Raw genomic sequence first — 16733 nt, forward strand, 5'->3', positions numbered from 1 at the left:
TTTGAAATAATCATTTTCCATATACTTTTCCAATTGTTTCCATAAGAAACAATAAAATTACATAAACAATTATAATTTTATGGACAAAGTATATAGATGAAAATTAATCATTCTACATAAGTTATGAAATAGCGTATCTTAGCCTAATTAAAAGATTCCATTACATTTACTTTTATCATTTATACTGCCAAGGATCAGTCACAAAAAATTCAAATTACACATATTATTCATGCTTTAATTTCATAAATAAGTAAATTAAAGCAAGCCAATATATCTCTTTTCATAACATAGGGAAAAACTCTGTTTGCAGAACAGAGTAAATAGGCAAAGTCTAGCTATACAGCAGCAGTTCACGATTTGTCAAGATGATACAGATGCCATCAATGAAACCCATGTATAGACAGGTATGTCCTTAATACTTTCGATTAGTTTACCTACACCTGGAACATTCAAAGAATTGCTATATATTAAATTTCTGAGTGCATTAGTTATTAATGCTTAGTATCTACATATTTACCAAAATTTAAAGACATAATGTGACATGGTCAGCCATGAGAGTCAAAATGAATTGTAAAAAAATTCTTTTTCTAAAGTGCTTAAGGCAGCTCCTTCATTTCTATATCCAGCTTAATGAAACTGGTTTGGAATTCAGTTGCTAAAAGAGAAATGCCATACTAAATGCATGTTTTTGTAAAACAACTGTTTTACACCTGTGGTATATCCATTATAGTCAACCTCTCATGCATTTCTTTTATAGGAAGCAATCATGTTTGACCTGTGGAAACAAAAACTAAATAAGCAACAAAAGATGTTTCAAAGGATTTAATACTTTTTCCAATGTATTAAATTGAGCAAGAGCTCAACATTTTATTTTATTTTATTTTATTTTATTTTATTTTTCTTTTTGAGCTCAACATTTTAAAATTCAAATGTCAATGAGAATATTATATATTATAATCAAGTCAACAGTTACCTTATTTCGAGACTAAACAGGCACTGTATTTGATTAGTTTTCAGTTTGAAAATGAGGATGACACTTTCTCCAGTTTAACTTAACAAGAAATAAACTAAAAACATCTTAAACAAAAAAACACATTTTGTTCTTTAATTTTAGAGACCTTTAAGAAGGCCAGTAAGAAGAAATCCTCAGATTCTTATTTTGAAGTAATAATTGCAAAATTTAATATCAAGTAATACATGTGATGAGAATTTGGACTCTGGATTTACTGAACTTACACTATTACTACAAAACCTCTCAGAGATGAAACCTCTCCAGCGGGGAGGTTTTCCAAATGAATATTAGAAAATTTTATGTGAAGAGTTTCAAATGACGACATGAACATGAGAATCATGTACACTCCTCCAGCCCCTGATTCATATATGCTTTTCCCCATGCCCCTGCAACAGAGGGCCCTCACCACTGTAACAATGCTCTGTAGCTTAAACATCAGTTGACACCTGCATGGGGCATGGACCAAGAGTATGCTTAGAGGAAAAAGGCACTGAATTAATAAGAAGAAAGAATTATATAAGACATAGTAATAAAAAATTTTATACAACAGCATCTGACCTTTTCTGTGTCATATTTGCTAAAATTCACTTAAAGCAACTCAACTACTAAACACTTCTGCTTTCAGGTTTGAGTCTATGAAGGGAATTATAAATTCCCTTTTATTTAGATCCTGGAATAGGCCCTCTATAGTGAACAGAACATCTAAAAATTTCTTTCAAACTCTCTCTGGGGAACAAAAACCAAAATTATATTTCTTTGGAGAATCAAAAGACTATCTATTGGCTTACTCATTCTCTAAACTGCCTTGCAGTCTTTAAAATTACCAACATGTCATCAGATAATAGTGCAGATATGAATGTCCTCTGGAAAAACAATATTCCAATTCAAATAAAATTCCTCATTTACATTTGTTTTATCAAGGGAACAAAACAGCCTATCAGCAGTACATTTTTAGAGAGAATGAGCTATTATTAATACTATTACACAGGTCTTTATGTAGAAAGCAACTGAAATGTAGGCAGTAACGGTCACTCCTTGGAAGAAGGTTGGTTATCATAGCACAATATATTTTAAATGAGAATGAAAAAAGTCAACAAGAGAAATGAAAAGTTTCAAAAACTAAGAAAAATACAAATTCAGACCTCTTAAAAATGCCCAAGGAATTATTAAATACTGTAATTTTAACTTAGTTTAGCTCAAAGGATGTGAGTTACAAATTATAATTGACTTTTTAAGAATAGTTACGTTCCACTTAACTATGGGTTTTACCCCAAGTTTGGGAAAGACATTTATGTCAATTTTTGTAATAATTAACATTTCTTTAAAAAGAAAGTGAATGTAGCAAAAGGACTAAGAGAAAACAAACCTCTGAATGAATGGCTGCTTGAAAAACTCATGTGCCAATTAAGTCAAAGATACTCAGATTTTTTTCAAAACAATTGCTTAAAGCATTCCATATGTTATGAAAAAGAATATATACATTATTTGAGTATTTAGGTACCTCCTTTATAACCTATCCTTCTTAGATAAAAATTAAGTGATATATGTTTTTCAGTCTTCTATGTAACTTTAACAAACTTTCATTCCTATTAGAGATGTTAAAAATCAGCATAATTATTATCAGTGCCACATTCAAGTGGGAATTTTACCAAACACAACTATTAAACGTAGGGTTAAACTAGACAACAAAATCACAAAATATAAGGCTTTTAAAAATCTTACCCATCACATAAAGTGATGGAATGAAAAGAACTCTAATTAAACAAGGCAACATGTAAAGAATACCCCCCTTGCCATTGTTAGTGCAGTAGGTAAAAAACTGAAATTTGGGTGATTTTAAGCTGCTGTGTCTAGAAATTTCTTATCACAGTATTTTGGAAAAAAGAAAATTATATACAACCTAGTCAATAAACAAAAGAGGATAATTTTGTAAAACTTATTTATAAAAGAGGAAAAATAAACCATTTGAAAACCTTTTTATCATTCCCAACATATGATTTCAATTTTTAGAAAACTTTAGAGGACTATGTATTTTTAAAGCTTCTGTGTTAGAACTAAATAATAGATAGTAATGAGATTTTAAGAAGACAAAGTACAGAAGAAAGAAGGCAAGATTTAAAAGCTTTTCTCCCCAGGCCGTAGGGTTACTATATGTAATTAAACATTAGAAGAGTCAAAGTAATCCAAGAAATACAAAAATGAGTTTTTATGTTAATTAAACACTGCTTTTCTCCCCATTTACTCTTCAATCATCAGTTTTTTGCTTGGTATCTGCTTGCTTCTATGATACTGTACAGTAGGTTCCTGCAAATGCTTCGAACTAGGTGTTTAATGATAACAGATTCCAGGCCTCAAAGCAGAACACAGCAAACCTGATTTTCACTACTCACAAATTCCTGTGATTAATAACTGCACAGAAAAGGCCACCCAATCAAGAGGGAGGGTAAACGTATTCTGAGTAGACACTATTGAGTAACAACATTGTTCAGGCTACTAGCTGAACCAGTCATTCCATTTTCACTTTTCTGAAGTGTTCTCACAGCACTTGGAACCTGCATCCCAGTACTCAAAGAAAGTCCACCACACCATACCTAAGAAAAGACAAAAAAAAAAACCTGTCAGATTTCAAATCAAATTAGAACTTCAGTGACTTTTTCTATTTCGAAGGTAAAATGCCACACATATGAACATCAATCATTCTCAAACAGATAACCATCATATTTCAGCTGAGGGGAAATGGAAAGACTAAATCAGAATTATTTTAGAACCACAGAGGCCAGAGGAGGTCTTGGTGGTAGCAGAACCAACTGAAGTTGCACCCAAGAGAGGGAACTCAGGGCTGCAGAAATTGAGAAACTTAATCGGCTTAATCTAGGCAAAAGATATTACCTATCATTATTGATGCTAACTTTTACAACCAAGGGAAGCATACAAAGCACCAACTTACTTCCCAATTATGCTTTTGGTTTTGATAATGAGATATGGCCTGAGATTATAAAAATCTAACACCCTTCTGTTAACAGTAAAATCCACTGTTTTCTTCCCTACTGTGTTAACAGTAAGAACTCTTTTATAATTAAGAAGGACTCCTGACAAAAATACAAATCCCAATATCCAGATGCACTTCCCATGTTCTATTACTTATCATAAATGTGAATGACTTTGTGAAAGTTAAAACTGCTTTGCTTGTGAACAGAGCAGCTATGATTCAATAGAGTGAGAAATAAGATTTGGGACACAGTCAAAAGAATTAAAATATGAAAATATGGATCACTGACACTATCATCAACTACCAGGTATGAATTAATAATAGACACAAGCTTAAAGCAAGGGAAATTCTAGAAGTTGTTTAAGTATCATCACCTTCAATTATATCCTTAAGTGTTCAGTGTCTACTAAGTAACTAGATTATTGTACCAAAGAATCTACCGAACTGTGAAATTTGTAATTATATAATTAACATTATAAATTTTCAAAACTATCAGGCTCAGTAATGATAACTCCCAAAATAAAGCAACTTTCTGATTATAAAACTACTATATTATTTTTTGGAAATTATTTAAATGATTTAGAAAAATATTTACTCAAAATATCTAGCATGAAGATGCAAAGGGAAATCAAGAAGAAAACATAAAACCTTTGTGACCTTCAGTTAGGCAAAGCATTACCCATAATAGGGAAAAAAATTACTAAATTGGACTTCATGTCAAAATGAAAAACTTCTCTTTGAAATGTTCAGAAAATGAAAACGCAAACCATAAACCAGGAGAAAATATTTGCAAAGCATATATCTGATAAAGGATTCACATCCAAACTGTACAAAGAACTCTTAAAAATAGGAAAACGAGGCCAGGTGCGGTGGTGGCTCATGCCTATAATCCCAGGACTTTGGGGGGCCAAGGCTGGCGGATCATTTGAGCCCAAGACTTCGAGACCAGCCTGGGCAACATGGCAAAACTCCATCTGCACAAGAAACATTTTTTAAATAGCCAGGTGTGGTGGTGGGCACCTGTAATCCCAGGCTAAGGTGGGAGGGTCACTTGAGCCCAGGCAGTTGTGACTGCAGTGAGCTGTGATCGCACCACTGTACTTTAGCCTGGGTGACAGAGCACGACCCTGTCTTAAAAATAAAGTAAAATTAAAAAAAAAAAAAAAAAAAACAATTAAGTCCTAAAAAGTAAGAAAAAATTTTAACAGATACTTGAAATAAATTATATGAATGGCAAATAAGCACATGAAACATCATTTGTCATTAGCAAAGTACAAATAAAAAAACAATGACATACCACCACACACCTATTAAAATGGCTTAACAACAACAAAAATTTGGTAATATCAAATAATGGCAAGGATATGACCAACTCTCATATCACTGATAGCAAGGCAAAAAATGGTACAGCCACTTTGGAAAACATTTTGGAAGTTCCCTATGAAGTTAAACATAGACTTTCAATTTGATACAGCAACTGTATTACTGCTCTTAGGTATTGACCCAAGGGAAAATCCCATATGTAAATGTTTATAGTGATTTTATTCATAACTGCCCAAAACTGGGAAAAACCCAAGTGTCTTTCAACTGGCGAATGAATGAATAAACTGTGACACATACATATATGAAACACTACTCAGCAATGAAAAAGAGGAGAATACTGACACCACAACAACATGGATGAATTTCAAATGCAGCATGGTACGGAATCGAAAGGCTACATACCATACAATTCTATTTATATGATGTTCTGGAAAAGGCACAACTATAGGGCCTACGAACTGGTTACTGATAGCTAGGGCTGGTTGTGTGGAAGGGTCCACTATAAAAGAACATACAGGAATTTTCTAGGGTGATGGAAATGTTCTATATCTTGATTATGGTGGTGATTATACAACTGTAGGCATTTGCTAAAACCCACAGAACTGCACCATACTATAAATTCAAAAAACTGACTTAAAAATTAATCTTGTACACAAAACATTTAACAGGCATTAACGTAGTTAATAAAAGCAAGGCTTCAATGAAGGAAATTTTTTTTTAACAAGCTGAAAATAATTTCTTGCAGTATCTTATGACACTAATATAATTACAGTATTTGGAATGTAAAACAAACTCAGCACACACATACATGAGACAGATTCAAATTAAAAGTAAATGTACTCTTTATAAAAGCACACCTAAGACTTGGAAAAAAATTTTCGGCATTCCACACGGTAAACAATTCATCCTTGACGGACCAGTTTGGAAAAATAGCCAAAAATGCAAAATAAGGCAGAGGTTTGTACGAAGTTTAAAAAAAAAAGGAAAAAGAAACAACCCTTCCAATATCTTTATGTTTCCATGAGCAATAACTTTAGTCACTAATAACTTACTTTTAACGTAAAAATAGGTATCCTGGTTATTAGCATTGTTTTAAACTTAAGAGATTAAAGTATCTGGAATAAATAATTATTATGGATAATGAGATTTAAAAGCACTGTATTTTCAACCCACTCATACTCTGAAAACTTTCTCCTTATAGTTGACAAGTTACAGTTAGGGGTGATGACAGAAGAACATACATGGAAAATATTCCAAGTCTGCATTTGAAATATACCATCTTGATGTACAGAGGTAGCCCCCAAATTTAAGGAAAGTTCTAGCCAAAGTAACGGTAACTTTAACTGGATCCCAGAACTCCCCACGGGAGCCTAACCTATGAAAAAATGCAGAAGGTTAAGAGTTGGAAAAAGCCATAACATTTGCTTAAATAAATAAATTCAAAACCATGTTTCATTTTGTACGGAGAAACATAAATTTTTCCTTTCAGCCTGAAATTGAGTAGACCTGCAATTATATAGGATGTAAATGCTATGTGGTGTGCATACATACATTCAACATAGCACACAAAGACAGTCATCTAATATTGTACAAAGATGACAGTGCACTATGATCTTGTCAATAAATGGTCCTGGAATAACTGGATATCCACGGGGAATTAAAGAACGTATCTAGATCCTTACTTCATACCAAACACATCAATCCTACATTGTACTTGCATTGTAAATGCAGTCTATATCTAAATGTACAAGGTAAAGCTTTTAGAAGACAAGAATATTTTCATGACCTTGGGGGTGCATACTGATTTCTTAAACAGAACACAAAAAGTGCTAACTGTAAATGAAAAAATTGATAAACTGAACAAAATTAACTTTTGTTTATCAAATGATACCAATAAGGAAAAAGGAAAGCCAGAGTGAAGAAGATCCTACAAATTAACCCATAAGAAACAGGAAGACAACCTAATAGAAATACAAGCAAAAGATCTGAATAGCCAGTTCACAAAAGAATATACACAAATAGTCAACAAATATATAAAAAGGTACTCAATAGCACTAGTAATCAAGGAAATGAAAATTAAAACCACAATGTAATATATCATCCACTAAAAGGACATAAATTCTTTTTTAAATACCAAGTGTTGACAAGGATTTGAAGGAACTCAAATTCTCACATACTGCTAGTTGTAAATCAGCATAACCAACCATTTCGGAAAACTGGCAGTTTTACAGTTGATTATACATACACCATATGATCTAGCAACTCCAATCATACGTATATACTCAATGGAAAGATACACATACATTTATCAAAAGATATGAACAAAAACATTCATAGCAGTTCCATTTGTATAAGCCCCCATATGGAAACCACCCACATATCCAACTAAATTAAAATGTATAAATCAATTGATATAGTCACAGAATGGAAAACTACGCAGCTATGAGAATGAATGAACTATAACCACATAGAATATGGATTAATCTCACAAGCATACTGTTGAGTCAAAAAGATACTGTATGATTCTGTTTATATAAAATTGAAAAGGAAGAAAAGTAAATTTAGGATATTAAAAGTTAATACAGTGTTAACACTGGAGAAGGGCCATTAGGGACTGGAAATGGGCACTAGAGGCGGCTTCTGAGGTTCTCGTAATGTTCTAGGTGCTAGTTACATACTGAGTACAGTCCTAAAAAAATCATCAAACCACATATTTATGATTTCTGTACTTCATGTATTAACATTAACTTCAATAAAATATACCAAAAATATATAAAAACAATCACAGATTTGGGAGAGGGTGAATTGGGGAAAGGGAGAAGAATATGAAGAAAAAATAAAATATACTCCTTCTCCAAATATACAATATAGAATATTCTCCTTAAAGTTGCCAAACCAAGTAAAATATAAGTTAGGTATATATAAAATATAAACCATACTAACCATGAAACCAGGTAGTACTGGCTGAGTAAATTTTGTCTTAAAGGAATATAGCAACTGTTTTGAATTTGCGTCATAGAATGAAAGTTGACCTAAAAAGGAAAAAAAGTCTAATTTATTATATAAAAATTGTAACAATTAATTCTAATGCATAATCATGTAAAAAAAGTAATAATATATAAGTTGGCATTAGTTTTTGTCATCAACTTTGAGGACTAGATTAATTATTCCCACTTGAAAATCATAAGGACAAATGCTTAAGGAAAAACCCAATCCAATTTTCTTCCCCTGGTTTTCAAGACCTCCATACCTCTATAATCTAGCACTATTCTACTTTTTTACTACAAACTATTTCCTTATTTGATCAGTATTTAACAAATGGTTTCATTAGCCCAGTGTAAACCAAGACCATTTCCTCCTCCTTATTTTTCCTGTAACCAGTCTCTCTGCCCAAATCCTAATCACCATTTAAGATGTACTCTATTAAACCTTGTCTTCTACCTACCTGATGCCATACTGATACTCCAGTCTCTGAAATCACAGTATAATTATCATTGCTTCAATTTTGTTAATTTTTTAATAGAGGCGGGGTCTTGTTATTTTGTATAAGCTGGTCTTGAACTCCTGAGCTCAAGCAATTCTCCACCTCAGTCTCCCAAAGTCCTAGGATTACAATCATGAGCCACTATGCCTGACCTGCTTTGTTAATTTTTAAAATCACCTCACAGTATATATTTCAATAGGATCATGCCCTAATAAAAGCTGTCTGTCTGACCTCCTAAACTGTACAACCAAATGGCCTCCTTACAACTGTTATCACTTCTTGAAACTCTTCTCTGATGACCATTCCCTTGGTTTGTATCATAACCCTAGGGATAACTTCGCAATCTCCTCCTTTTCTTCCTGTTCTAAATGTAGCTGCTTTGTCCACGCTCTTTTCTCTATATAATGCTTCCTTAATAAATCAACTGCCACCAAAGAGGAAGATAAAGGAAACTAGTATTTATGCACACTATTATGTAGGTTGTTTAATTGAGGTAATGTATGTAAAGCACCCAGTACTTTAATCTCAAAGTTGGTAAACAGCAGAACAGTATATATGATCACAAAGTGAGTAAATAGCAGAACAGTAATGCTTAAATATATTGTTCTAAACAGTCTTCCACAGCAATTCTGTAATGCTGTCTCAAATATTTAGCGTCAGCTCTACTTAACTGCTGAATTCTAGTACTGAATTTCAAAATGCTTGCTAAACATGCCACATGGTTATCCTGCTGGCATCTCATTTCCCCCCAAAACTCTATGCTCCCTATCCTGTTGACACTGTCATCCTAATGATCACACTGACTGGAACCTCAAAGTCATCTTCAATTGCCTCTCTTCAGCTGATCTGTATTTAGTTACTAACTCCTATGAATTCTACTGTCAAATCCATTCTTAATTCTCCACTGCTCAGATGCTTGTTGCCAGTTACTCAACACTTATTAAGGGCTTTCTATGTGAAAAGCACTACCCAGGCAATAATGGTTTAATAGCTAACAAGAGACTCAGTCCTGCTCTACACTGCTTGAAGACTGCTTCCTGAAAAGTCTTATGCTCACTATGCTTTCAAGCTCTTCCATCTTTAACCACTGACTCTCTAATATTTCTAAAACTAGATTATGACTATAGTGTTCTAAAACATGCAGAACCACCCCTCCCCACTACTAAAGACCAGTCCATTATTATTTTTCCAGGCTCTCAGAATCTGATCCTATTCCACAATACAACTTCCTCTTGCCATACGTTATGCTCTAGACTAAAATCTCACTACTACCTTTGTGGACTCACAGAGTATGGGAAAGGAGAAAGAAGATAAGCAAATATTGCCTTGGTAGTTGAAAAAGGAAAAAAAAAATGTGTGCTAATAAATTTGCCATTTATCCTGAGGAAAATGATTTAACTGATTCAAGGCGAATAAGTTAAAAAACAAAAAACACAGCAAAGCTAACATGTCATCACTAAAAATAAATCAAGCCAAAATTACTTTTTCTCCTTTTTTGAGTAAATTAATTGACAGCTCATGGAATTATTTGGGCACGATATTACTAAAATAATAAAATTTGGTATTAGCTTAAGTGTCAACTTGGAGAAAAAACATCTAGGGAATTACTTTAGTTCAATATTATGTCATCTTCAAAATTATTATACATTAGATGACTGTAGAGAATATGCTTATGAAATAACTAATTCAATGAGCTTTAAAATTTTTTCCAAATATAACTATCAAGTTAATTTTTAGATGATTTTAAGAGGAGGGGAAATTTGGGCCAAATCTATTAAGATGAAACTAAAAAAGGATAAATGTAATAGCCTTCATTTGCATTATATATAACATTGAGTTATTTTTTAAAACCCTAAACTGGCCGGGCGTGGTGGCTCATGCCAGTAATCCCTGCAATTTGGGAGGCTGAGGCAGGTGGATCACTTGAGGTCAGGAGTTTGAGACCAGCCTGGCCAGCATGGTGAAACTCCATCTCTACTAAAAATACAAATATTAGCCAGGCATGGTGGCACGTGCCTGTAATCCCAGCTATTCAGGAGGCTGAGGCAGGAGAATCGCTGGAACCTGGGAGGCGGAGGTTGCAGTGAGCTGAGATTGAGCCACTGCACTCCAGCCTGGGCAACAGAGTAAGACTCCGTCTCAAAAAAAAAAAAAAAAAGACCTAACAACAACAACAACAACAACAACAAAAAACCCTAAACTGCCTAATAAAAGCAGAAAAAGACAATTTGACATAATGCCATGAAAAAATATCTAATGGATTAGATCTTTTGGACAAGCTCAATATTGGTCAGCAGTGCTAAGTCATACTATTACAAATAGCACAGCCAAATTACTGTCCTTTGTTGGTAAGAGGTCATGTGTTCCACTCTAAGAACCAACCTTTAAGAAAAACACTGACATACTAGACAGCCATAGGAGATTATACAGGCTTGGAAAAATTAAATTTTAACAGGGGCAGCTAATAACGGAATATATGGTCCGGAAAAACAGGGCAAGAAAAGCAATGTTAGTACCTGTAGTTTTTAATAAATAAGGATTATTGTGTGAATATGAATGAGGAAACATAATTCTGTGTTTATTCAGAAGGGAAAATTTAAGAGAAACAGTTGAAGTTATAGGGAGACAACGTGAGTCAACTTAAGAAAAATCTTCTAACCAACAGCTGTCCAACAATGAAACGGTGCTTTCTAAGACAGTAAACTTCACATTATAAGTTCTTCAGGCACAGGAATGGCAACTACCTGCAGATATAGTGTAATAAGAATTTCATACTGTGTGGCAGATGGAGTACTTTCTTTTCTTTTTTGGATTAGACTACAATGTGTTAATAATTTTGTAAGTAAAGAAATTCTGATATTGAGGGGAAACCCCTTTGGCCCCTGTAAAGATATTACAAATCATTCTGAAGAATACCTTTAAAGATAGCAACTTGAAAATTAAGAACATTCCATTCATTTCAAGTTTGATGTGGTTTGGCACAGTAAATAATTTCTGTATAGCTTATGTTTACTAGAATAGCAGAAAATATGGCTCTGGTATCTTCTTGAAATTTTTTAAATTTTTGTAGGTACATAGTAGGTACCTATTTATGCAGTACAGTACATGAGATGTTTTCATATAGGCATGCAATGTGTAATAATCATGTCATGTAAAATGGGGTATTCATCCTGGGTTAGGTAATTTCTAAGGTCTACTTCAACTAGAAAATTCTGACTATCACTCGTTAGAGGTAGGTAATAAAACATGGTAAGGAAGGAGTTAAAATGGATGGAAGAAATGTTAGTACTGAAGACTAAAATTAGCAAAATCTTTCAGACTTAGTATATTATAAATGACAGCTTTTGTAGGGCTCCAGGCAGACATCATATATACCATTCCAGTCAATTCTAGAACTGAGATTATAATGATGATCAAAAGCCTACCTGATCAAAATGTCCTTACCACAATACTAATGGAAATCCTGTATAGATGATCACCAGTGAAAGGTACTGAAATGCAAGCAACTATGAAGAAATAACCTATAAGAAAATAAACTTACCTCCATCAAAATCACAAAATACACCTATTTTTTCAGGAACCGTAACATCCAAAGCTTTGACTTTATTATTATGCTTTGCTGCAAATGTGTTTTGTAGCCAGTTGTTGACATGGATACACCAACTAGTGTTTGTCTTTCCCAATTGGTCAAATTTCCCCAACGTTTTGTATGCTACTCCCACACTGTAGGATTTACAGTCCTTCTGGGCCTTGACCTCCCAATAATGTTGTCCACTTTCAATAGCAGTGTCTCCTACAAAAAATCAGAAAAGTAGATTTGACTCTTATCTCCTCCTTATGAGTCACATAGTTTTACCTATCACTCGTCCCAAAAAAATGACACAAAAATTTTTATTCAAGTACTTTTCCTGTAAGAATAATCATGTTAACACACAGACACTAAATGCTGAGGACCTGCTCTAACTTTACCTTTATGTTTAGTAATATTCTTCTGAATATAAAATACTTCAGAGGTTTTCTTCCTTACTATCCCCCCTCCCGGCTTACATATAAAGATGTGGGAACACTATGTAACCTGAAGTAGAGTTTTAAAAGTATCAATAATAATAAGACAATCTGAAAACTCCCCAAAGTAATTAGGTTTCAATTGGGAGGAACTTCTGGCAAAGATTTATTCAATATACAGATAGCCACTTTGAGTGGAAAGTCCACCAGCGTGATTGTGATGCCTTTAATCTGAGATAATGAAAAACAATTATGTTTTGTCCTACCCAGCACCGTGTATGATTCTCCAGTAAAACGATCTCTACTGCCTCTTACTGCTGGTGGCCTGGAGCCTACAGATGTTCGTTTTGGGGACGGTGTACCACTTCTATATAAACAAAAAGAAAAAAGAAAAATGAATATTTTATATTGTAAATGTTTCATAAACTAAAACTAGAAATCATGGAAGGAACCTCTGAAAAAATTTCTCATTATGTTATAGAAATAACAACCATTCAATTTGATCCGAACTATTATTAAAGAGCACTGTCAATTATAAACACTGAAATGTAAGAAGCTATCAATACAAAGCAGGCTGAAAACACTAATGGCATGCAGACTGAGCAAGGATTACACAAAGGACACATGGCTGAAATAAGAAACAATGCTAAAATGTGACAAGACTTACTAAAGAAAAAGAAGAACTCAAGAAAGATAATGAGTTACAGCTTACTTTTTTTGAAGGTAAATAAAGGCAAAGATAGGTTTATTCTTATAATCCTGACTAAATAACTCTTTTTATAAGTAGTGAGTATTTTTGCTCTGAATCTTAACTTCTTAAAAATAGAAATGGCAACCGGGCGTGGTGGCTCACACCTGTAATCCCAGCACTTTGGGAGGTGCCAAGGCGAGCAGATCACCTGAGGTCGGGAGTTTGAGACCAGACTATCTAACATGGAGAAACCCCCATCTCTACTAAAAATACAAAATTAGTAGGGCGTGGTGGCACATGCCGGTAATCCCAGCTACTCAGGAGGTTGAGGCAGGAGAACCGCTTGAACCCAGGAGGCAGAGGTTGCCGTGAGCCAAGATCGCACCACTGCACTCCAGCCTAGGCAACAAGTGCGAAACTCCGTCTAAAAAAATGTGGGGGGGATGGCTGCATGCGGTGGCTCACGATTCTAATCCCAGCAATTTGGGAGGCCGAGACAGGCAGAGCACGAAGTCAGGAGTTCAAGACCAGCCTGGGCAACACAGTGAAACGCCTTATCTACTAAAAATACAAAAATTGGCCAGGCGTGGTGGCAGGTGCCTGTAATCCCAGCTACTCGGGAGGCTGAGGCAGGAGAATCGCTTGAACCCGGGAGGCGGAGGTTGTAGTGAGCCCAGATCATGCCACTGCATTCCAGCCTGGGCGACAGGGCTAGACTCCATCTCCAAAAAAAAAAAAAAAAAAAGATGGAAATGGCAATTGTCCAAATCCATGCACAGGATAATAAAAAGTATTATCAAGCATTTCTCCTACTCAAATAGCCAAGATCCACCTTGACTTCCTCTTATACCAAATTATATGATATATGGAAAACTGGAGAGTATTGGGATGTTTGCTAACTTTCAAAAACTCAAAATAGATTAAGTCCCAAAGACGTTTTCAAAATAACATTTTAATTATATTGAATTACTGCATTTAACAAAAGATTTTTTGGTCAAGATTATCCTAAAATTATTTAGGGGATATAGGGATAACTATATTCTCACCACTAATTAGAAATAAAAACAGTTTTTTTCTAACATAGCACTAGAAATTTTCTTCCTAAGATCAACTTAGTAGATTTTAATATAAGCTATCAATACTAGAATAGAAATCCCTGACAAAGGCAAAGCAAGAATACAGGTAAAACTTAAAGTCATTTCATATGATTCAGGGACTTCGTTCTACATTATTTAAATGTTGTCTTGCTGTCAGAAAGCAGATTTATTAGACAAATTTCGAAGAACTCAGGACCACTTCAACTGTCTCCTTTTTAGTGTATAATATTAAGTAGCAAAAGCGTAAGTCTAGAATTGTAACACTCGCATGACTTAGTTTAATTCTTCCCAAGGGATTTCAAAGGTCCTTTGTGTAAAGATATTTCTTTAAAAAGACAATTGAAAACTGACTATAGGTTCTGTTTGAACAGATAGCATGAACAAAGCTGAATGTGGATAGGTAGATTAAAATTTCTGTGAAACTTGTGCTAAGGTAGGCAGTAGTTTCTTGCTACTGGGTAGGGGGGACAGCAAAACAGAACGTGAGGGGGGAAGTTCCAGAATAGTTGTTGAGATCTCCAAAATGAGGGATAGAAACAAATAAAAATTACTAAACATTTATACTCTTTATTCTGAATAACAAAAATACCTGTTTTCACTTTTCCAAGGTTTGGGATGAACATGTATTCTAAGTTGATACTTACACAATACTTTTAAGAGTCATTAACTAGTAAGAAAGTCAAACTGCAAACATTGTCAACTGATAACTCAGGAAAAAATAACTGCATCATAATTTTCTTTCCAATTCATTTTATATAAGCTCATAGAGAATGTTAAAAGCCTCATTACAAAAGGTCTGTATGTTTTCAAAAGCTTTATCTTAAGCTCAGGGGAAAACATTATATTTGCCTCAAAGTTTAAAAAAATAGTACATGTAGCTCTATTTTCCTGATCTTGTGAGGGGCAAAGACTCTTGAAATCAATGGTTTTTTAAACCATGTGCTGAACTCAAGGGAATCCACAGATGCCACAGATGCCAGCTTTAGGGCTTCCTCCCTCCTTTAACCAGCTATACTTGTCTCTTTTTGGATTAGGCTTCTGGAAATATTTCATGAAAGAAACCACACTGTTGCTTTTTTTTAAAAAGGTGTGAAAAAACAATGTTTTAGATGCAACATTAAAAGAAGACATGAAAAGGAAGAGGGCAAAAGTAAAATTGTTTCAACATGGTATATAAATTATAATGAAAAAGCTTTTAGGTCTCCAGAACACCTATGTAATAAAAGAACTTCGTGTGGTTGACAGTTATTCTCCAAAAGTTCATATGAGATTATCTGAAATGAAAGTACATTCTCCCCTTAAAAAAATGAGTGCAGAGGTCACCAAAGATTACCCAGTTCATCAAGTCACCAATTCATAAACTGACTGCATATTAATCTTCCTCCACTCAAGTTATTCAACTGCAAATATTGGTAACTATACAAAAATGAACACAATTTTAATTAATCATGTCAGTATTTGTAAAAAATTACTTTTGTAACTAGAGAAGGCAGATGGGATACAATAACCTGAGAACACTAGCTCTTCATTATCTCTAACTTCACTTTAAACCCCAATGCTTTTTAGTATTGCTAGTACTATCTTACCATTAACAGTCATGACTATGGTTGCTATTCAGTTGAGAAACAGCAAAGAAAGTCAACAAGATTTTGTTTCGGCTAACTATGTAAGAATCAAATGAAAGGAGACAAGAGGTTAAAGTAAACGTGTAATCAGGAGTGAGGAGGAATTAAATGAGCCAAACCAGTGGTTCTCAAACCCAGCTGCACATCACAACCACTTGGGGAACTTTTAAAAATGCAAATTACCAGGACTTAACCATAAACTACTAAATCAGATACTGGAGCGCAAGCTTGAGAAACACATGTCTGTGTTTTTAAATTAAGAATTTCAGGATTTTGCTGTTCATCTGGGCTAAGAGCCACTGAAGTAAAACAAAGCAAAACTCCCCTATCAAGGAGCAGGGACTAAAAGGGTGATAAAAAGACAGGTTTTACACAATCTATCATACGGCACCCTTGGTGCTTGTTTGCTACGGCAAGTGAGGAACTTGACTATGGAGTAGCTGAGGGAAGGGAACTAACTGTTGCTAGGAACCACATCTCATCTCTGTATCCTCAGTACAGAGTAGG

The 16733-nt window shown here is 34.2% G+C and overlaps 1 protein-coding gene across 1 annotated transcript in view; it reads right to left on the bottom strand.

Annotated features, from left to right (window-relative positions):
• Positions 1 to 972: 972 nt before the first annotated feature.
• Positions 973 to 16733, bottom strand: part of FSD1L (fibronectin type III and SPRY domain containing 1 like) — an 83354-nt gene continuing 67593 nt past the window's right edge. The window contains exons 10-13 of the mRNA XM_030920289.1: positions 13080 to 13180; positions 12350 to 12601; positions 8268 to 8356; positions 973 to 3603 (exon numbers count right to left, since the gene is read on the bottom strand). Of these exons, the coding sequence (XP_030776149.1) occupies positions 3478 to 3603; positions 8268 to 8356; positions 12350 to 12601; positions 13080 to 13180 (568 nt within the window). The 3' untranslated portion in view covers positions 973 to 3477. The remainder of the gene's footprint in view (positions 3604 to 8267; positions 8357 to 12349; positions 12602 to 13079; positions 13181 to 16733) is intronic.

This window comes from Rhinopithecus roxellana, chromosome 16, assembly GCF_007565055.1.
Source record: "Rhinopithecus roxellana isolate Shanxi Qingling chromosome 16, ASM756505v1, whole genome shotgun sequence".
NCBI lineage: Eukaryota > Metazoa > Chordata > Mammalia > Primates > Cercopithecidae > Rhinopithecus > Rhinopithecus roxellana.